Consider the following 24,226-nt stretch of genomic DNA (forward strand, 5'->3'; position numbering starts at 1 on the left):
ATTCACTTGGAAGATGAACAATAAAACTGTTTTATTAATAATAATAATTATTATTATAATAATAATCATGTTTTGTCAGCCACAACAATAAAAGTTTAACAAATGATCACTAGAAAAGTTTTGAGTTCATGTTTTTCTCTGTACAGTACTGTGGGAGTAAAACTGGCCGAGGGTTCAATTCCCGCTATGACCGCCGTAGCCTGGCACAGCAGCAGATTTAACAACAAAGACAAAAATGTATTAAAACATTATTCAACAATATGTACAAGTAACATACACAAATAAACCTCAAACAGCAGGTCCAGTATGTACAGTTCCTCTCTGAAGTGAGACACTTGTGACACCCCAGAATAAAGTTAAAAGTCTAATTAATTAACTAACTAAGTCGCTAACTAAATAATAGCTAACAAACTTAACTAGCTAGCTAACTAGCTTCCATCAGCTGAGATAAACACTGAAACAGGAATACTGATCTAACACTTTGCAGGATAGATATCAGAAAGCAGGATTCAGTTCCGTCTGATAAGAATGTGTGTAATTCTAAGAGTTGAATATAATAATAATAAGTCAAATTGACCTTGGGTAATGGCAGAGGTGGGACCATGCCATTGTTTTGAAAGTCACAAGTAAGTCTCAAGTCTTTCCACTCAAGCCCTGAGTCAAGATAGGCAAGTCAACTTTGGGTTTAAGTCCTAAACATGTCCTAATGTGTTCTTTACAAATGCCATTTCAAAATGTTTAAGCCAACCGAGTAATAGTTAGTAGTCCCTTCTCTCTGCTCACGCAGCTTGATTGGCGGCTGGCGGATTGGTCCAAAGTGGAACTGTAATCAGGGAAATTAAGTTGATTAATTTACAACTTTTATGGCATCATTGACATTTTGGGCTTGGGGAGGGTATCAAGTCTTTAAAGTCATACAGTCTGAGTGAAGTCACAAGTTATATTAGGATTTTAATCGAATCAGCGTTAAAGTTGATTTTTGAAAGTTGATTAAATTCCACGCCTCTGAGTAATTGTTGTTATTTTGTGGTCATGTTAAGAGTTCTCTGTCCCCAGAGCCTCATGTCTGTTTGTGTTCTCTGTTCAGCAGGTCTAGAACTAGAACACATAAGAGTTTAATGATCAGGTCTCCTGTTCCGGTGCAGACCCAGTCTGAGGCTTCCGTTTCTACAGCAGCAACAGGACAGATAACTGATGCTGGGAAGCTTCTGGGAGACAGGATGCGAGGAAGCTGCCATCACCACATTGTCCACCTCCCAGTTCATCCTCTCTTGACATCAGTCCTCTCCAACATTTTGACACCTCTTAGAGAGGTCTTCATCTGTAGAGAGGTCTGTCTGTCTGTAGGAGCAGAATCTCTCTCTCTCCTTTTTACTCTTTCCCTGGTGAGGTCTTTTTGTCCACTGTCTTTATTCTTCGCTTTCCTTCCGTCTGTCTGTGTGTCTATCTGATTGACCATAGGTAGCTTCTCGCCAGCCTTGTATATAAAGGAATGCACTTTGGTAGAACCAACCAAATACCCTGGGTTGATACAAACAATGATTAATAATAATAATAATAGTCAGCACAGTCTTGAGGTAACAACATGAAAAACCCTGCTGACTTCAGGAGCATCAAAACCAATGCTTAATGCCAATGGCTAGTGTTAGCGTCACCATAGAGAGAACTCACTGTGGCTAGCTACATGCTAGCAGTTAGCGGCTAGTGTTTGCTCCATATAGGAACATCAGTGCAGCTAGCTGTACGCTAGCATTGGTGGGCTAGTGTTAGCTTAGCCCTGTTGGCAGGCTGGGTACTCGATGTGAGGGATTATCTCTAGGCACCACCTAGCAACACTCAGTCTCTCTAGGCAACGCCTAACAACACTCACAGTCTCTAGGTAACACCTAACAACACTCACAGTCTCTAGGTAACACCTAACAACACTCACAGTCTCTAGGCCTAGACCTGTAAGTCTCTAGGGATCATGTAGCAACAGTTGGACGATATGTCTGTATGTTGGGCAGCAACATGAGTCACACCCCCCACCCCAAACCCACACACGCACACACACACCCACCCACTCCTAAGTGGAATCTAAGTCTGGATACATGGAGACAAACCTGACTGAACCTCACAGATTCAGTGACTTCGGGACTAAATTGCACTTGTTTACTCTGCTACTTGGCATAAATACTGACTTTAACTAGTGTAGCACTGATGGCAAGTCGCTCTAGATAAGAGTGTAGCTAAATGACTTGATTTAAAAGTTAATTAGTTGAAGTTGATTGAGGATGTTGGTTGTCCAGTCTGTGTCGAGACCTCCTGCTGACTGGAGCCAGAGACAGACATCACGAATCTGACCATTAAACACTCCCCCTTCATTTTGAGTGACACTATTAGAAGAGTTAGCACTTGATGTGGGGCGGCGTGGCTCAGGGCGTTAGTGGGGCGGCGTGGCTCAGGGGTAGAGCGGGTCGTCCAATGATCGAAGGGTTGGTGGTTCGAATCCCGCTCAAGCCCATGTCCATCCCACTGCCGTTGTGTCCTTGGGCAAGACACTTAACCTACTTGCCTCGTATGAATGTGTATGCATGTGAATGAATGTTGGTGGTGGTCGGAGGGGCCGTAGGCGATGATTATTCGCCACAATTTTGCAATTGTAGCTTACCACCACCGGTATGACTGTGTATGAACGAATAATGGACTCTGTAAGCGCTCTGGGGTGTCACGAAGAGCGCTATATAAATCCAATCCATTATTATTATTATTATTATCAGAAAGGGCCACTCATCTCCGTTTCTCAAATCAGATCTTTAACTGTCAGCGGTTATTTGTGTGTCCAGACATCACTTGTATGGGTTGCTGTGGTAACGTTAGCTACCATTAGTAGTTGACATCCATATATTGATAGCTAACTGTTAGCCAACACTATGTAACATTAGCTAACTTGCTACAGAGTTGGTCAAGTTAGGCAATGAGAGTGTATCGTTACATTAATGTAACTTTTTTTTGCTGTTAGACAAATTGATTAGCTAAGCTAACTAAATGGATTAGCTTAGCTAGCTATCACCTAATGTTGCCACTCTGATGCACTTCCGTCACTCTGGATTTGATGTTAAAAAAAAAAAAAAAAGGCACAGAGTATTAGACATCACTACACCTCCTCAATTACAAAGAACTCACATAAAAAAAGACAATAGAAACTCAATAAAACAATAAATTCAGATTATTAAAAAACATTGATATAGACTCTATAGAGGATCCACCCCCTCCCTTCCTGTCCGGGGGGGTGGGATTTCCCCTGAGCTGGGTAGATCAGGTAGTGTTCCTGTGTGTGTGTGTGTTTTGTCATAGTTTTCTGTGTGTTACATAATCACCCTTGTGTTGGTGTACGCTACATCACACTGTGAAGAAATTATTAATAATTAGTAGATTAAAATCCATGTTGATCCTCCTGTCAGGCCCAGTGGGCTGGTCCATGCAGTCTCCATACCCTCGGACAGAGCGCCTGGGTTTAGACACGGAAGCACAGCAGTCAAAATGTACATAAACTGGACACTTTTAAAATGTAACCCCTCCTATGTATAATAATGAGCTACAGAGCATTCATACCAGTCTAAGCCATATTTAAGAACATTATTGTGATGAGTTTGACAACATTTTCTTTTCCGTGACTAATTTATGGCTCAAATTTAAACATTTTAACTCCAGCGGACACCTCGCCATTAAACACCATTCCTCTCGCTCTAAGCCTAGCCCAGAACCCTTTTAACTTCAGCGAACGCCTCCTCCTTCAACACGATTCCTCTTGCTCCCATCGGCTCCTTCCATTGACTTTAGCTTCACATTGACTCCGAGCTTCACATGGCGTTCTGTCTGGCGGTTAGAATCCTGATCCTACATCCAGCCATGTTTTACCTACATCTCTTCATCAGTCAGTAGTCCGTCAGTCAGTCATACATCCTCCACAATCCATCACCACATGTAATCCTCTCCAGGTTTTCCATTTGTCCCTCCTCCTCCAAAACAACATTAAATCCATCAAATACAGCATCCTGATGTCTCTTCATGTTGGGTCCAGCCCACCAAGGGGTCCCGTCTTGACACCTGGTAAGCCCAATCGTCTGTTTTCGAGAGGGATAGTGTGTGTGCGTGTGTGTGTGTGTGTGCACGTGTGTGTGTGTGTGTGTGTGTGTGTGTATGCGTGTGTTAAGGGCAGTAGTAGTAGCAGCAGTAGTAGTCCAGTCATGGTAGCAACAGGGAACAAGCCTTTATGGTCTATAGCTCTACTAATATTCTCTACATATTCTATATCTATATACGCATCTATATGGTTAGGGTCTGGATCAGAGCTTCTCAGACCTGTGCAGACGAGCCCTAATCAGACACCAGCTGGTTTACTCAGCCGAGCTCACTGCCACACTACGTACACAGGTCTGTACATGGCCTAAGCAGGGTTACCATGGTAACTAATTTGTTTAAGATGTGTTGCCATGGTAACTAATTTCCCAAAGCAGCACATGGAACTCCAGAACAGATTAATTGATAATAAATTGAAGAAACATAGGAACAGAGAACCTAATCTGTAAAGTCTATGTATCCCTTCTTCTATTTTACATAGATAACTTGTTTATTTTAGGAGCATATTTTTCTAGAATGTTCAACTGAAATGAGATGTAGAGAACCAATATTCTTCTTTTTTAAATATCCGAAGTAGCTTGTCTTATAGTCAATACTATATCAGAGATCACTGAATATTGATGTCAACATGGCCTGACAGTGATTTCATTGGCTGTTGACTTTTACTGTTGAGAATTAACTGGCTGAATTCAAATGATATCACACAGTGTGGTGTCAGCCTCAGTGACTAAACCTAACCTAACCCATCATTAAGAACTAACAGCTGTTTCTCTGGTCCTTATCGTAACAACCAGACCATTGTGTTAACAACCAGACATTACCTTAACAATTACAAACTGTATCTTAACAACAACATACTTTATCTTAACAACCAGACCTTATCTCAACAATTACACCTTATCTTAACAACCAGACCTTATCTTAACAATTACAAACCTTATCTTAACAACCAGACCTTATCTTAACAATTACAAACCTTATCTTAACAACCAGACCTTATCTTAACAACCACTGAACCAGACCAGTTGATGAAGTCTGAAGTTCTAGAAATAGTCTAGAAGCACCATTACCCCCCACTCCCCCGACCCAAGCTACACAAAAACTGCTACCCTGAATTTAGACACACACACTTTAAAGTTCAAGTATATAATGAGTAAATAACGTTAATATTAAATATGTGTAAATTAAATTATTTACATAATTCACTAAATAATGAACTTATATCAACTTCTCAGATTCAGATAAAAAGCACCATTATAAAGATTCAATAATATCCACAGCTGTTGTAAGTTATTACGGCACTAACCCTAACTCTACACACACACACACGCAAACAAACAAACAAACAAACAAACAAACAAACAAACAAACAAACACACAAACACCTTGCCTGGTGACTGCTGTCCTATCCACCAAAATATCTTTGGTAAATATCTTAACGTAGGAAAACACATTTAAGATAGAGAGACAGAGAGATAGATAGAAAGAGAGATGGGGAGATATAGAGTGAGAGACAGATAGACAGGGAGATAGATAGATAGATAGATAGATAGATAGATAGATAGATAGATAGATAGATAGATAGATAGATAGATAGATAGATAGATAGATAGATAGATAGATAGATAGATAGATAGATAGATAGATAGATAGATAGATAGATAGATAGATGGATATCATTCTGACAGAGAGAGAGCAAGAGACAATGGCAGTGTTGTCCTGTATGTCTTCCATAGGGAATGTATAAAGCTGATGTTTTAGGCACTGTGCGGTCATACTGTCACCTTAGGATAAAGCTACACTACAGGATTCATTATTCATTATTATAATTATTATTATATTATATTAAAGCTTTAAAGACGACCATTAAACATGTTGACACTGTAAATGTGGGTGCTAGTGGCCTTAGTGGGGCTTCAAATGGCCTCAGTGGAGCAAGAATCTGATGAAAGTCCTGTAGTGTGAAAGTAGCCTCAGCCTGACATAACCTGAGTGAAGACTTCTGCTTTACTTTGACTCCCTCTACAATTACACAGCCTTCACCGTCCAATCGGATGCCATTCTGTGTCCCTCCCAGAAACCTACACTTTCAGTCGGGCCTCTCTGGGCGCTTTAGGAACAGTTCTGTCCCTGAGAGCTCTCCTGAGAACTACATACCGTCAGGGCTTTTTTCTGTTTGCATTCAACTAATAGGAATGCTGAAGTGACTTTAGTGTTTACATTCAGCCAATAGGAACACTGAAGTGACGCAAAAGGAAAGTGGCGTGTAGCGAGAAAGCGTGGCTGCGTTCCAGTTTGGTCAAATAGTTACTTCACCTATAAACACAACAACACTGCTAAACTTATACAATCTTGTTGTAACTAAGAGCTCCGCTGAAAAAGGTAATTGTTTCCGTTCATAGATCACACTAACAACTAAGCATTTCCTGGTTGATAACAAGATGAGATGCTAAAATGGCCAACAGCGAACTTTAAATACTAAGCCTACAAATATGAGACTGTTCTGACAGCACAATATTGATGTAACTAAGAGATTTGCTGGGGGAAATGTTTTTAATGCATAGATATTTCAACTACAACATGAGGTTGACTAGGGCATTGGCATGTCTGTCTCTCCGGCCCCACGTCCAGCGGAGACCAGCTGAGCACACTTAGGTCTGAGACCATGAACTTGACGTCTGAACCCAATCACAGTACACTTACAGTACATCACTTGTGGTTCCTCTCTGCAGGGAATACCTATCCTGAAGTAGGAGCTCAAAAGTTCCTCAAAACAGCGTTCTAAGAACTATGATCGTTTTCAGTTCCTGCAGAACACCACAAAGGGGGTAGTTCCTCAGATAGTTATTAGAACTATGAAAAATGTCCCCTGGTCAGAAAATGCCTTCCGTCTCTGTTTCTTGATAAAGAACCACCATCACACATTCTATTCACACTTCTAGAAACCTTTAAAATCACCTTTAATACTCAAACTCTGATATGTTGTTATGAACATTATGTCACTGTGAGCCCTGTGCTTCATAAGGCTGGGCAATGAAGAGCTAGCAGGCCAATAGCCTTCAGTGAAGAGCGCTACAGCTAGCAGGCTAATAGCCTTCAGTAAGAGCTAGCTAGCAGGCTAATAGCCTTCAGTGGAGAGCTAGGCTACAGCTGATTGATTGATTTCTTTGTTTTTACTATGTTCCTAACTACTGTCAGCGACTTCGGGTCATTGAGAAGCGCTCTATAAATAAAATTAATTATTATTATTATTATTATTGATTGATTGAAAATTGTATTAACAGATTGCAGAATGGGTACAATACAGTACAGCTCAATACACACAATTGTTAAGGGGATGCAGACCAGAGAAAGACTTTCGTCTTGTTTACATCAGGCTCCCCCATTTTCAATTCAGGCCAATTAGCCTTCAGTAAGAGCTAGGCTACAGCTAGCAGGCTAATAGCCTTCAGTGAAGAACTAGGCTACAGCTAGCAGGCTAATAGCCTTCAGTGAAGAGCTAGGCTACAGCTAGCAGGCTAATAGCCTTCAGTGAAGAGCTAGGCTACAGCTAGCAGGCCAATAGCCTTCAGTAGGAGCTAGGCTACAGCTAGCAGGCTAATAGCCTTCAGTGAAGAGCTAGGCTACAGCTAGCAGGCCAATAGCCTTCAGTGAAGAACTAGGCAACAGCTAGCAGGCGAATAGCCTTCAATGAAGAACTAGGCTACAGCTAGCAGGCTAATAGCCTTCAGTGAAACACTGGTACCATGCCATAGCAGGTCTGACAGCCCATTATTCAGAAAGCCCAATAGTCTTATTGAACCAAAAGCCTATAATTCTGACAGCCCATCATCCCGAAAACAAAACCCATTGCTCTTAAGTCCCTTTGCTCCAAATAGTTAGAAAGGAAGACCATTAGTCTGATTAGTCTTTACTGTGAAAATACACCTAGAGTTTTGTTTTTACTGTACCTCAGTTGGTGAGTGATGACGATCAAAAGCTCAGTGGGAGGAGTTTGTCTTAACTTAATACAGTATTTTTGTCATCTTGGCTATGTTCTGTCTACATCCAACAGAGATGTTTTCAACTATGGAGGAGGAGAATATGGTTGAGGCGTGTTGTGGTCATATCATGTAGCCTCGGCCTACAGCTGCTCTCCATGGTGGATTTGACAAGACCACCACCCTTTTCTCCACTGCACCTCTATTGCTATGATGCAAGTCCTACTACTGATGTGCCACACCTCGCTTCCTGTCCTGTAAGTGTAGCCGGTTCAACACTGAACCTGCCACTACTTCGACCATGCCTTGAGTGGGAGTCGAACCCCGGGCGTCCGCACCGCGGGCGACATCACAGACCACTGTGCCAAGAAAGGAATTCCTCCCCAAGCGCTCAGTCTGGATGCCTCTGGGAGTGAGTTTTACTTTCTGGTACCGCTACCGCGCCTCAGCCACTTCTCAACTCACGACCGAAGTGCTTCGTGACTGGGCTTCGCGGTACCATCCGTTACATTCACCCCCCCTAAACTCACACCACTCAGGCATCCGGGTCACGGCACCACTGTAGCCGGTTCAACACTGAACCGGCCACTACTTCGACCATGCCTTGAGTGGGAGTCGAACCCCGGGCGTCCGCACCGTGGGCGACATCAGACCACTGTGCCAAGAAAGGAATTCCTCTCTAAGCGCTCAGTCTGGATGCCTCTGGGGAGTGAGTTTTACTTCCTGGTACCGCTACCGCGCCTCAGCCACTTCTCAACTCACGACCGAAGTGCTTCATGACTGGGCTTCGCGGTACCATCCGTTACATAAGTATCACGTTGAATATTGTATTTTAATTTCATTAATCTACTTTTAAAGCCCTGACATTTCTAGCCAATGGGCACACTTAAAAGCAAGCGTTTTGCAAACAGTATCTTCATGTTTGCACGTCAAAATACATATATTGCATCTTGTTAATTTAAATGTAATTAATCTATTGCATTTTTTGCCAATGGGCACACTTAAAAGCAAGCATTTTGCAAACAGTATCTTCATGTTTGCATGTCAAAATACATAGAGATATTAAGGGCAGAGAAATCCAGGGAGAGTGTGTATTTTCGGAGCAAAAGGCTGACAGACTAATGACCTTCCTAACTAGACTTTGGGATAACGGGCTGCCGGACTAATGGTCTTTCAGTCCAATGGGAAATTTTTCGGAAAAATGGGCTGTTGAACCTATGGGCAGTCCCTGAAGAGACTAGGTAGCTAAAAGCTACCTTTTTACCAGATAATATTAGATGGCTCGTAGTTTATTTTATTGCAGCTAACCAGCAAACAACTTGACAGCTACAGTTAGTAGGTCAACAGCTTTTAAAGAGTTACCATGCTAACAGCTAGCAGGTCAAATCGTTTTTAAAGTATCTACCATGCTAACAGCTAGCAGGTCAATCGTTTTTAAAGTATCTACCATGCTAACAGCTAGCAGGTCAATAGTTTTTAAAGTATCTACCATGCTAACAGCTAGCAGGTCAATCGTATTAAAGAGTTACCATGCTAACAGCTAGCAGCTCAATAGCTTTTAAAATCAGCTAGCTTATCAGTCTGAGCTTAAAAGCATTGTTCCCTTCATCAGAACCATGTTTATCTGTAAGAGTCAGTGTGTGTGTGTGTGTGTGTGTGTGTGTACTGTACTGTATGTGCGTGTGGAGGGGGGGAGGGTCCATCAGCCAGTTCTAAGGTCAGTCAGAAGCGGGGCTAGGAGCTGACCTCGGTACAGCTTCCGGTTCGTTTTGTTTGACCAGAGTCAGGTCGACTGCTGAGAGGTCAGTTCAGTTCCCGACTGGCCAGTGTAGGTTTTTCTTAACAACCTCAATGGGTTAAATGACACGTTCTACAGACCTCTGCTGTAGGTTTGCCCTATACCTTGGCTAACCAGTCCAGGTTGTCTGAACGCTGTGCCGAGGTCTGTTCAGTCTGTAGCTGGCCAGTCAGGTTGTCTGAACGTACCTCAAACAGATAGAAACCCACTTACAGTCGTCTGAATAAAACCCACAGCTGTTAAAAGTGAAAGGCCAGTTTGGGTCGTCTAAACTCGGCCCCCCATAGTTAAAAAATAAAACATTTCAGGGTTTCTTCAACCACAAACACACCCACACATTATCAAACCAGGTTGTTCCAGTCCCTGGGTTTTACCTAAAACACACCCCGAACCTTGTAAACCACTAATGGGTGTTCTCAGCCCCTGGCTAGCCAGTTAAGGTGTCTGAATGCAGCCCCAGTTTCCCCACAGCAGGGGATATATTCACGCTCAGCTGACCAGTTTGGGCAGAACCGTTCTGGGCTGTATGTTCCCGTTAGCGTCAGTGATAGCCGCTAGGTTAGTCCTGCTCTTGGAGGAGGAGGTGGAAGGGGGGGGTAACTTGGAGATGGAGGTGAGAGCTCCCTCGGTGGTGCTCCTCTTGGAAGCGGGGGAGGTCTTGTCGCCCCCCACGGAGGAGGAGCCGGTGGGCGGTTTAGGGAGACGTCTCCGGAGCCAGGGGTGTCTGAGGGCCTGGCTGGGGGTCATCCTGAGGGCCGGGTCCCACTCCAGACACTGCCTCAGGAAGTCCAGGAACAACGGGTCGTCGCAGCCCTTCAGCGCCGTGGTCCAGTCCTTACTAGCTGGCGTGCCGCGAACTTTACCGCGGCGCGACCGGCCGGCGTTCAGCACCGCCGACCCGTCGGGCAGTGTCGTCACCGTGCAGTAGCGAGGATATCCCTTGGATGAAACAAAATTCTTCGCTCTTTTAGAGGCATCCAGCAGCTTCTGACTGGGCATGCCTAGTAGCTCGATGATGCAGGCGAGCTGATCCGCCTCGTCTTCTCCCGGTAGCAGAGGATAGCCGGTCAACAGCTCCGCTAGGATACAACCTAACGACCACATGTCGATAGGCATACCATACCGAGAACCTAGAGAGGAGAGGAGAGAAAGAGGGAGGAGAGGAGATGGGGAGAGGAGAGAGGGAGAAAAGGATAGCAGAGAGGATGAGAGGAGAAGAGACAAGAAGAGAGGAGAGGAGAGAGAAAGAGGGAGGAGAGGAGATGGGGAGAGGAGAGAGGGAGAAGAGGATGGCAGAGAGGATGAGAGGAGAAGAGTGGGGAAGAGGAGACGAGAAGGAGAAGAGACAAGAAGAGAGAAGGAGAGAGGAGAGGAAGAGAAATGTTACAAATGTATTATTACAGTATGACTTTTTTGTATCTCTGTGATATCCATGTTCCCTAAATGGACCAGACTGATCCCAGATCTGATACGAACAGGTAATAAAGTGATAATACCGGCAGTGTCTTAACCCTAACTGATCCTTGACCCTTGAACAATCCTTCCACAGTTCCCTGGTGATTCATTGGTGATGATCCGTGAGCAACAATTTGAGGCAATTTCAATGTAGATGTATAATTATATAGTAGTGTAACCGGATTTGAACCCGGGACCATAGGATCCACAGGCAGCCGCACTAACCATCTGAGCTAAAGGGTCCGACGAGTCGACGACCCGTTAGCAGGTGCTGGTTGACTGAAACCGACGGATCATTTCATTCTTTCGTCCACGGATGCACTTTCCCGGGGTTAAGGCACTGAGATCCCACCCCCATTGCTACGTAAACCTGGATGTTTAGCATTTAGCATCTTAGCATCTAGAATGCTTAGATTATATATTAGATTAGATATAGACTATTGGATTATCAGATTATATATTGCATATATTTAGCATTTCGCATTATTATTTTTTTGATCCACTTTTTCTCCTCCTTTTCAATTTTTTCTCCCATCCCAATTACCCGCTGTGCCAATTCTCCCCTCCCCTGTCTTGAACGTTGCTCGCATATGCCCCCCACTGGTCGGTTGTAGGGAGGATAGAAGCCTTGCATCACGTGTCCCCTCCGATACATGTGGAGGCAGCCTGTCACATCTTTTCACCTGCCAGCGCGGACTCTCATTGGCGAGGTGTACCGTGTGGGAGGCTCACACTACCCCCGCTACTTCCTGTCTCTGCTGTGCAGGCGTCCCCCAACCGACCTGTAGGAGTCGCTGTCCACAACGTCCAGATTACCACCCATCGACTTCCACCCGCTAACTCTGCCAATTGAGCCAGTATGACGTCCGGCGCAAGCCGGAGGCAACGCCGACACCGGTGTCTCTTGCGTTGGTGACGAGCGCAATGTCCGCTGCGGCACCCAGCCGCCCTGCATTTTAGCATTTTTTTTTATTATATATTAGATTAGATTTAGATGATTAGACTATATATTATAACCATATTTATTGTAGGGCAAAACAACTGAGGGCATACATACCCTCATCTCGCACCTTGTGGCCCATATGCGCATGTCCAGAGTTAACTATATTGCATATTGTTTACACTGCCTTTTTATTCTATTTTTGTTTTTACTTCTCCACTGTACTATAATTCTGTGACCTGTATGTCTTCTACTACCTGTACCTCCCCTCCCTCCCCCCTCCCCCATGCTGCCTGAATTTCCCCCAAGGGGACCAATAAAGGAATATCTTATCTTATTTTATCTTATACAGATTCACAGGGCAGTGAGATCCCACACGCTGTCACCAATGTAACCGAGTGGATTTGAACCTGGGACCATAGGAACCACAGGTGGCCGCACCGCGACCCATTAGCAGGTGCTGGTTGAGCGTTTACTTTACAGTTTTATCAGAGCAGCGTCCCTCCTGCTTTGTTCTTACCCAGGATGACCTCCGGCGCTCGGTAGAATCTGGACTGGATGTACGTGTAGACTCTCTGGTGCTCATAACAACTGGAGCCAAAATCGATCACCTAAAGAGAGAGACAGAGATAGTTAGGGGAGACCATCCGGCAACCAGGTTCTAACCGGCAACAAAAGCAATATGCCCTTGAGCAAGTCAATGAACCCCCTACCTGGTCCAGGGGCGCGGCAAATGTCTGACCCTGACCTCTGAATCCCCTGATGATGTCCACATGTATGTGTATCTCAGAGATATTAATGTCTACATGTATGTGTATCTCAGAGATATTAATGTCTACATGTATGTCTCAGAGAGAGTATATTGACTGAACATTCCTTTACTTACTTTTTACTTACTTCTTAATTAATTACTTTTTTTTTTTTTTACTGTATGTAGCACACTCTCAGGCCGGGGCTCATACAGAAACAAGCATTTCATCACAAAGTATTCTGTATTTTGTTGTGACAAATAATAAACAAACTTGAAACTTGAACTTGAGAGATAGTAATGTCTACGTGTGTCTCAGAGGGAGATAGTAATGTCTACATGTACGTGTGTCTCAGAGGGAGATAGTAATGTCTACATGTGTCTCAGAGGGAGATAGTAATGTCTACATGTACGTGTGTCTCAGAGGGAGATAGTAATGTCTACATGTGTCTCAGAGGGAGATAGTAATGTCTACATGTGTCTCAGAGGGAGATAGTAATGTCTACATGTACGTGTGTCTCAGAGGGAGATAGTAATGTCTACATGTGTCTCAGAGGGAGATAGTAATGTCTACATGTACGTGTGTCTCAGAGGGAGATAGTAATGTCTACATGTACGTTTGTCTCAGAGGGAGATAGTAATGTCTACGTTTGTCTCAGAGGGAGATAGTAATGTCTACGTGTGTCTCAGAGGGAGATAGTAATGTCTACGTGTGTCTCAGAGGGAGATAGTAATGTCTACATGTACGTGTGTCTCAGAGGGAGATAGTAATGTCATTGTCTACATGTACGTGTGTCTCAGAGGGAGATAGTAATGTCTACATGTACGTGTGTCTCAGAGGGAGATAGTAATGTCTACATGTGTCTCAGAGGGAGATAGTAATGTCTACATGTACGTGTGTCTCAGAGGGAGATACCGTAATTCCTCTAATAGTAACCCCGGCTTGTATTTGTTTCAACTGTAGCTGATATTGTATTAGGAGGAGGCAAGAGAGAGGCCTATATTTCTAATTTTCAAACAGATCATAATGAATAAATCAACATTTTGTGTCAGTTTGAACCCAGTAAAATGTACTGGGTTCATTTATTGAAACCAAGTACTGTATGAAATACGGTAGTAAACAGTGCAATTACAGGTGGTCAAAAAAAGTTAAATAAAGTAAAATAGTGCAATCACAATACTGGTATAATAATAATAATAATAATAATAATAATAATAATAATAATAATAATAATAATAATAATAATAATAATAATAATAATAATAATAATAATAATAATAATAATAATAATAATAATAATAATAACTTCGTTTTATACAATTCTGAGGTAGGCTTACTCTCTTGGTAAACATTAACACCATACCATTATATGGTATTTACTGCACAGCCAGGCCAGCATATACATGAAACTCGGCTTGTATTAGGAGGCCGGCTTATAATTGCTTAGCTCAACAGCGCACCCGTCATTAATAGAGACCTGGTTTTTAATTGAATACCGGTTACTATTAGAGGAATTACGGTAGTAATGTCTACATGTACGTGTGTCTCAGAGGGAGATATTAATGTGTCTCAGATAGGGGGGGATCCGAATCGTTTACCTTAATCCCACTGCGTCCTTGCTGTTTCAGCAGTATATTCTCAGGCTTCAGGTCACAGTGGATGATTCTGTTCTTGTGCAGGGAGTCCAGACACTGCAGGATGGAGTGAGAGAACTTCCTGACCAGCGGCAAACTGAAGCCCTGGAACTTGTTCTTCTTGATGAGCTCATACAGGTTCATACTGAGGAGTTCAAAGGTCATGCAGATGTGGTTCCGGAAGGTGAAGTTCTCCAGCATGTGGATGACGTTCATGGTGGCGTCGGTGTCCTGCTTCTTCAGATGCTCCAGGATACGGATCTCCTCGGCGGCCTGCCGGTGGAACCTCTTCTCGTTCCTCACCATCTTCAGAGCCACGTGGCCGTGGGCTTTATGGTCGTAGGCCTTCACCACCTGGTAACGAGAAGCTACACGTCAGACTGGTGTAGGCGAAGGCCTTCAACGCGCAGAGGACAAACTACATGTCAGACTGCTCTGATAAAACTGTAATGTAAAAGTGTTATAATCACCAGTCTGACGCTTCTCTGTAATGTAAAGTGTTATAATCACCTATAAAAGAAAGGTTGAGATCCAAGGCAGCTCTACAATTATTTTTAAAAAGCCTTTATTTATTGGCTTACATTATTGCAAGCCACAAAAACATGTCGGTTTTTTTTAAAAAGATTTTTCTAAATAATGTAAGCCAATAAATAAAGGCTTTTTAAAAAAATTGTAGAGCTGCCTTGGATCTCAACCTTTCTTTTATAAGCGAATCCTACCCCGGATTTAATCCAAAGAGCACCTACCTGAAACAAAATAAGAACGCTGAAGCCCTCTCCATATCCTCTGTTTTGTTATAATCACCTGTTTAAAGCTTCTCTTTAATGTAAAGTGTTATAATCACCTGTTTAAAGCTTCTCTTTAATGTAAAGTGTTATAATCACCAGTCTGACGCTTCTCTGTAATGTAAAGTGTTATAATCACCTGTTTAAAGCTTCTCTTTAATGTAAAGTGTTATAATCACCAGTCTGACGCTTCTCTTTAATGTAAGTAAGGGATAATGTATAGCTACGAGGTCATTGTCGCAAAATAATTGACCGACACGGAGTTTAGAACACTGAGGCGCCTCACCGAGGTGTTTTAAACGTCAGTGAAGGGCAATTATTTTGCGACAATGACCGAGTATAGGCTATACATTATCCCGCTTATTACATGGTTAACTTACTAACAATATACCTAATTCATTTTACACCATCGACAAGACAAGATCAAATGCAGACGCAGTTGTTCTGTGGCTCTGTCAGCCCAAATAAAGTGATTATTATTATCGCCGGCAGCCGGCAGGTGTGTCTGATTGGCTGCACTGAAACAGTGTGTGTCAGTGGGCTTGATTACTCCAGCTGCGAAAAACAATAATCACCGGTGGTTATCGAAAAATAATTCACCGCTGTCAGGGGCTATTGACCAATCACAATCAAGCATTTCGGCGAATGTTAAAACGCCATGTAATAAAGTATTATAATCACCAGTCTGACGCTTTTCTTTAATGTAAAGTGTTATAATCACCTGTCTAAAGCTTGTCTGTAATGTAAAGTGTTATAATCACCTGTCTAAAGCTCCTCTGTAATGTAAAGTGTTATAATCACCTGTCTAAAGCTCCTGTGTAATGTAAAGTGTTATAATCACCTGTCTAAAGCTCCGCTGTAATGTAAAGTGTTATAATCACCTGTCTAAAGCTCCTCTGTAATGTAAAGTGTTATAATCACCTGTCTAAAGCCCCTCTGTAATGTAAAGTGTTATAATCACCTGTCTAAAGCTCCTCTGTAATGTAAAGTGTTATAATCACCTGTCTAAAGCTCCTCTGTAATGTAAAGTGTTATAATCACCTGTCTAAAGCTCCTCTTTAATGTAAAGTGTTATAATCACCTGTCTAAAGCTCCTCTGTAATGTAAAGTGTTATAATCACCTGTCTAAAGCTCCTCTGTAATGTAAAGTGTTATAATCACCTGTCTAAAGCTCCTCTGTAATGTAAAGTGTTATAATCACCAGTCTGACGCTTCTCTTTAATGTAAAGTGTTATAATCACCTGTCTAAAGCTACTCTGTAATGTAAACCTGTCTAAAGCGTCTTTAATCCTCTTTTTCTCCACCTGATTTTCTATGCTTTTCCTCCCATCCCAATTGAGTCGTTATGCCAATTCCCCCCTCCCCTACCTGGTCGTTGTGCGCATGTGCCCCCTACTGGTCGGTTCAAGAGAACCCTGAGGTCTACCACATGCTTCCTCCGACACATGCGGAGACAGCTAGCGGCTCTCTTTTTACCTGGCAGCGAGGACTCTCATTGGTGAAGTGTAACGCGTGGGAGGTCACGCTGCCTTCACCACTTCCTGTCTTTCGCTGAGCAGGCGCCCAGACCTGACATGTAGGCGTCGCTGTCCACAATGCCAGATTACCACCCTCGACTTCCCTCCCGCTAACTCAGCCAAATTAGTTAGTATGACGATCGGCCCAAGCCGCAGGCAATGCTGTCGAGACCGCAGCCTCTTGCATTGGTGATGAGCGCGATCTCCGCTACGCCATCCGGCCGCCTAAAGCTTCTCTTTAATGTAAAGTGTTATAATAACCTGTCTGAAGCTTCTCTTTAATGTAAAGTGTTATAATCACCTGTCTGAAGCTTGTCTGTAATGTAAAGTGTTTTATTACATGGCGTTTTAACATTCGCTGAAATGCTTGATTGTGATTGGTCAATAGTCCCTGACAGCGGTGAATTATTTTTCGATAACCACCGGTGATTATTGTTTTTCGCAGCTGGAGTAATCAAGCCCACTGACACACACTGTTTCAGTGCAATCAGACACACCTGCCGGCTGCCGGTGATAATAATAATCACTTTATTTGGGCTGACAGAGCCACAGAACAACTGCGTCTGCATTTGATCTCGTCTTGTCGATGGTGTAAAATGAATTAGGTATATTGTTAGTAAGTTAACCATGTAATAAGCGGGATAATGTATAGGTCATTGTCGCAAAATAATTGACCTTCACTGACGTTTAAAACACCTCGGTGAGGCGCCTCTGTGTTCTAAACTCTGTGTCGGTCAATTATTTTGCAACAATGACCTCGTAGCTATACATTATCCCTTACATAATCACCTGTCTAAAGCTTCGCTTTAATGTAAAGCATTATTCTCACATGTGTGATGCTTCCCTTTAACACATTCGTGGCCAACCACGTATATATACGTGTTTCGGATCCAACGCTTGAGGGCCAACCACGTATATATATACGTGGTAAGGTTGTTTTGGCTTTTATTCCATTGTAATATCCTACTCAATGTCACCGAGCGCCACTGCAGATTTACCCTACTCTTGGGATTCGGAAAAGTGCATTACCGGCCAGATCCTCGTAGGGGCGCTGTCTCGATAATGCAGTGTTCCCTGTTACAGACCGGTGTTTTGTTTTTTTCATCATGGGTGGACTTTTTTGTTAGCCTGAAGCTATACCTTTAGCATGTAGCCTGGAATACTTTTTGGGACGCTGAATTCAGTATACAGTAAAGGAATATAGCATCAGCCAATGGACATATTGATCTACCAGATGGCGATCGATAACTGGGAAATCCTGTTTGGGATCCAACCGGCCCACGGTAAGAGCTTTTTCACGTAAATTACAGCCCGATCGGGCCTTGCTTTTATAGCCGACCAGCCAATGAGCGTATGAGGCTAATGAGGCTAATGCCGTTATTGGTAATCAATAATCAGAAACGACGTCCCCCGCCCCCCCCCCCCCCCCCCTTTCATGCATTCATGGTGGACCATGATACCGATAATATGCATTTTGAGTTTTAGCTCTAGCTTGTGTATAGCCGAAACGCCATTCGATTTAACGTTATTAGCTTAGCGTCCTATATCCCGCCTTCCAGGAAATACCCCAGAACATTGCGGTATATAGTTCATATTCGCGACGGTATAAAATGGGAACGTATTGATGAAAATATTATTTATTTAAGGCATATTGAAGGGACGGTTTATAGTGTCAATTGACAATGACAATGGACAGATAGCAATAATATAAAGTATAGATTTAGCTCTACCAAACAGCCTCACGCACAATGAAAGGTTGTTATGATAAACTGGCCTTATGGAGTGAGATTAGACGGATCCCAGTGGCCCCGAAAGTGTTAATGTAAAGTGTTATAATCACCTGTCCGAAGCTTCCCTTCCCAATGACCTTCAGGACCTCGTAGCGATAGGCGATGTGGTCATGTGGGACGTGAATGTATGACCCCTGGTCATCGTCAAAGCCACTGTTATTGGCCCCGCCCATCACGCCAGTGCGCTTCTTAGCGTTGGGGCCGATGAAGTAGACTGCACACACACACACAGAAACACACACAACCACACAAAATATTGTATTTGTAATGGAACATAAGTGAGGCAGCGTTTGAATAGACAGACTGAAATGGGATAGAACCCAGAGAGCAACTTTAAAGGTAGAACCTGCCTGTAATGATGTCAAACAGCGACCTCTAGGCATGTTTTGATTATCTTCACTAACTAGGTTATCATATCTGAAAAAAGAGACATTGCTTTTGAGTTTTTCCAATGTCTTTTTTGTTTTTTTGAGCCACAAACCCAGTGCCATTCAGCTCCATTGTATTGGAGTGATGGCAGACATCTCTACAGCATAAAACAATATCCAAAACTAGGAGAATCACAATTAAACTACCTGGATGATAAACAACACTCTGGGTAAGAGGAGAAATGTGACCAGGCACTAGGGATGGGTACCGAATTCGGTACTTTTGAGGTACCGAACCGAAACACGTCGGTACTACTGAGTATCGAATCAAGTGAGAAACCGGAAAAAAAATAAAAATAAAATATTTTTTATTAATTTTTTTTTAATTTTTTTTACTTTTTTCTTTTCATGTCAACGTTCACACGCACAATATATGCTTACCTAGGATTTGACTTGATTCAACAACAAAGCAGTCGGAGCAATGACAAGCCGAAAACTGTCGAAATTGTAGTTATTTGAAGTTTGGATTTATTTTTTTACGACTGAGGTAGGTAAATAAAATTTCTTGAGACTAAAGTACCGAAAAAAGGTACCGTTGGGTACCGGTATCGATTCACAGGTACCGGTACCGGTACCGGTATCGGTTCAAATGTGAAAGGTACCCATCCCTACCAGGCACAGACTTTAGGTCTTGTTGAGCAATTTTTTTTTTAATTCATCACTTCAAATCGAGCGGATACTTTTCAATCTATGTCTTATTAACCAAGATTATAACACACTAGCTAGTTTTGAGCAACAGAGCTTCAACGGCTTGGAGCTGTTTCTCTTAACGATATGTAGAGCTACTTTTCCCATGGGTTTATGCATAACACCTTCTCCAGGTGAGCTACAGGGAGCAGACATGGCTTTGTTATTATGATGTGGTGTTGTCAAAAATATCGAAGTATCGATACATATCTAGGGATGGGAATTGATAGGATTTTATCGATACGATTCCATTATCGATTCTGCTTATCGATTCGATTCTTTATCGATTCCCTTATCGATACCTGATCAATTTATAATTTAAATAAATAAATTGGAAATGCAACAGAACTACATTTAGTCATTTAGCTGACGCTTTTATCCAAAGCGACTAACAAGTTCTGTACGACAAGTCATCAGGAAGGGCACAACTCTATCAGCTGAGCAACAATGTTCATCAAAGTGTTGAGTGCTACAGTGTAGGTTAGTTTATTAGGACAAGTGCATGACAGTACGGTTAGTTAGGGTTAGATATATTTTTTTTTATTCAGATAATGGTTGAAGAAGTGCGTCTTTAGTCGACGGCGAAAGATTGGACGTGATTCGGCTGTCCTAACTGGGGTGGGTAGTTCATTCCACCATTGTGGGGCAAGGACTGAGAATAGGCGACTTCTCTTTGATGACCCTCCTGGAGCTTGGATAGGAGTAGGTCTGAGGCGGCCAGAAGATGCAGAGCGTAGGGGTCTAAGCTGGTTAGAATAACAACATGCAACTTGACATTTCTGATTGTCATTTATTGTTGAGCCCCCATGTCAGAAAAATACAAAAACTGTAAAAAATAAAACATTAACTATAGCCTACACTTAAATAAAATAATATATTTGAGATTCTCTTAAAATGTATTTATTCTTAAACTAATTTAATCTATTGAATAACAGGTCGTTATTCCTCTGACTTGTCTCACACACACACACACACACACACACACACACACACACACACACACACACACACACACACACACACACACACACACACACACACACACACACACACACACACACACACACACACACACACACACACACACACACACACACACACACACACACACACACACACACACACACACACACACACACACACACACACACTCACCTCCCTCCCTCCCTCCCTCCCTCCCTCCCTCCCTCCCTCCCTCCCTCCCTCCCTCCCTCCCCGGGCCCCTGTCCTATAAGGTATTGGCTTGTGTTGCTACACGGACACATTTGTATGATGCACCACTGTACTTCCTGGCTTACAGACTTGTAAACAAACACTCCGTCTGTCATTATATGTGAACTAAAGTACAGTAAAGTACAAGGTTTACACAACAGCCCCCACCTGCTGTTTTATTGTATTTGTACCTGTACTATCCGCTGTCAGCTGTTTATCTCTCTTTGTGAGCTTGATTAAATAGCGTTAGCTCACGTTAGCTAGCGTTAGCTCCGCGGCTAATTTTAGCTCACCCTGATCTAAATCAATGACTAGGTTCTAAAGCATTCAAGTAGTTTTCACTGCACATAGAAGTAGCCAAACAGCGGGAGCATTTCGGGAGCATATTACCAAAACCCAGGCAATTTCGAGCCCTTAAGGAATCAAATAGAGTCTGCCATGGCTACATGCTAACGCTAACATTATTGCGCAACTAGGAAAAACCTGGCAGCGATAAGGGAATCGAAAGTCACGGGAGCCACACGGTTCCAGGCATCGGTTTTCGATTCCCATCCCTGTACATATCGATACTGAATATTTAAAACGGCTTCGATACTTATTTCCCGAAATACCGATACTTTCTGCAGTATCGGTACCAGCTGGCGAGTGTTTTACAGCAAGTTGTTGACACGCTGTTCAGAGCGCGCTTGCCCCTCCGCCTGCTCCAGCCCTCCCCCTCACAGAGTCACAGAGCCGTCTTCTTCAGTTTGTAAATAAACATTTTAGCAGTGCCAGCGCGGATCTCCATAAAGAAATGAAAGAGGTTCGTGACAGCTGCTCTTTCAACGTCACTGTGACTGAAGCATTAAACCATTAACTCTAGTTTAATACATGATACGTTGTCTACTGATGGCGCATAATATCAACAGCTGATTCGTTGTAACGTTACAGCTACCAGCTAACGTTAGCTACTGCTAGCAGTTAGCTCCGTTAGCTTAGCTGGCCACCGTTATAATTACTGCATGGAAACGGAGTAACGTTAACGTTTAAACGTTATGTCGAGGTCATACAATACTACAGTCGACATAAGGTTAACGTTACCCCGTTTCCATCAAGTGTTTAAATGGCAGCAATCTTGTTGAAAATGTAACGTTACTAAAATGCTCCAAGCATAGCCAGCCAGCCTCTCTCTCTCTCTCTCTCTCTCTCTCTCTCTCTCTCTCTCTCTCTCTCTCTCTCTCTCTCTCTCTCTCTCTCTCTCTCTCTCTCTCTCTCTCTCTCTCTCTCTCTCTCTCTCTCTCTCTCTCTCTCTCTCTCTCTCTCTCTCTCTCTCTCTCTCTCTCTAAATAAAAATCGAAACTGTTACTAACTGTAATACAAACAGTTCAGTTTGTCAGGTACATGCAACACAGATTACAGTGTTTACATCTGTCTGCTTGAGAAAATACCATGTTCTGCATTTGCAATAAAAATTATTGAAGTGAGATGAACAGTTATTTTTAAATGTGAGATCTAAAGATAAACAAAGGGTTTTAAAAGTGTTATATTTATCTTCTCTTATAGTACCAGAGAGAAGCTGAGGAGAATCAACTAGCAACAAAAGCTAAATTTGTTAAAAAAAAAAAAAAAAAAAAAATCCAGTATCGTGACAACACTATTATGATGTGAGAGACAGTTTACAGTCTTACAGTTTAACCCCCACACAGGGTTTCCATTAAAGGAGGGAGAGGAACAGGGGCTTTTGTTTCACAGAAAACCCCAATTAATTTAACTCGCACTGTAAAAACATACAACAAAGAGCTGACAATGACAAAAGAGGTGATTATTCTGTTAGAGGAAAAAGTGATCACAGCGGAACATTAAATCAAAAACACTAGACTGAACCTATAAGTTTTAACTATAAAAACTCTCTCACACAAACACTTACAGAGAGGGAGAGAGAGAATGAATACATTTTGGACCAATATCTCCCTGCAATTTACCCTCCCCCCTCCACACACACAAAGGCCCCTCCATCAATCCTCTATTCTCCGTTATGCGCCTCTCTATTATACTCCGTTATGTGCGAGCAGCGTGAGCCTGTCTGATTTGCGGAGCGCACTGGAGTAGATAGAGAAACTATAGGAAATATAGGAATGGATAGTTTGTTAGAGAAATTCAATAATCTAACAGTTATGCCTTTATTATATGCCTTAAGCGCACTGCCAGCCAGCCTTTATGTGACGGAGAGATACACTATCAATTTTGACGGAGAGAAGATAATATCCCCAATTCAGATACAATTGAACACAAACGGTTCCAAAGATATTAATGTATCTCGAATTCTCGACCTATTTTCACACCGCCAATAAAGTACTGGGTTCATGTGGATTTGGTAACTGTCATTACTGTGCGTCTCTGTCTCCGACACTTGACACCGAAAGTACTTAGCCACTCCTCTCCGACAGAACTGTAGTTCTTTACACAGCATTGGAAATAATACAGCCGCACTATCTAACAATAATTGACATATTTACAAGTCGTATTAAGTTTAGCAAATAAGGCGACAGATAGAGAACAATTCAAAGCACTCAAACTTGCCAATATCTCAATTTCAACCTATTTCTGAATTGTGCAACATTTCGGGATTTTCTGAAGAATCGTGAGCTCCTTAACGCTTTGGATGCCATGGACGACATAACACGTGTTATCAGCCCACCCCCTGAATGCCCACGACGACAAATATAGTTTTATTTTTTTATTAGCGATCTGAATTCATATTTCATCAACCGAGTCTACCGTTGGGAAACCAGCCCCATCAGGAGCTCAGATGTGAAAAAAGCGCCCCCTATCGTCTCCCAGATGGTAATGCACCCTTTTGGAATGGACTCAATGAAAATGGATGAGAAAAAAAAATCCGGAATCCACATTTTACTTCTCACGCATGTACCCCGAGCCGATCGGATTCATTGTGGACCATCAGAACAGCGTGGAATATGTGTTTACAGTATGTAGCATTGGATCAATAAAAGGATCGATTTTTGGAATGGCGATCAGGAATTGGAATAATCTTTTTGGATACCATCTGATCTCAGGTAAGGAATCTATTTTACCAGTCTTAGGATAATCAGACCTGTTTTCACGGAGATATAAGCTTTTCCCATATATGTG

At 42.6% G+C, this 24,226-nt stretch overlaps 1 protein-coding gene across 1 annotated transcript in view; it reads right to left on the reverse strand.

Annotated features, from left to right (window-relative positions):
- Nucleotides 1-9,796: 9,796 nt before the first annotated feature.
- The window catches only part of LOC311241509 (dual specificity tyrosine-phosphorylation-regulated kinase 2-like), a 70,927-nt gene continuing 56,497 nt past the window's right edge, over nt 9,797-24,226 (reverse strand). The window contains exons 4-7 of the mRNA XM_084330355.1: nt 18,821-18,984; nt 14,643-15,032; nt 12,816-12,906; nt 9,797-11,030 (exon numbers count right to left, since the gene is read on the reverse strand). Coding sequence (XP_084186481.1) covers nt 10,390-11,030; nt 12,816-12,906; nt 14,643-15,032; nt 18,821-18,984 — 1,286 coding nt within the window. The 3' untranslated portion in view covers nt 9,797-10,389. The remainder of the gene's footprint in view (nt 11,031-12,815; nt 12,907-14,642; nt 15,033-18,820; nt 18,985-24,226) is intronic.

Source organism: Notolepis coatsorum, assembly GCF_963971535.1.
Source record: "Notolepis coatsorum genome assembly, chromosome: 15".
Lineage (NCBI taxonomy): Eukaryota > Metazoa > Chordata > Actinopteri > Aulopiformes > Paralepididae > Notolepis > Notolepis coatsorum.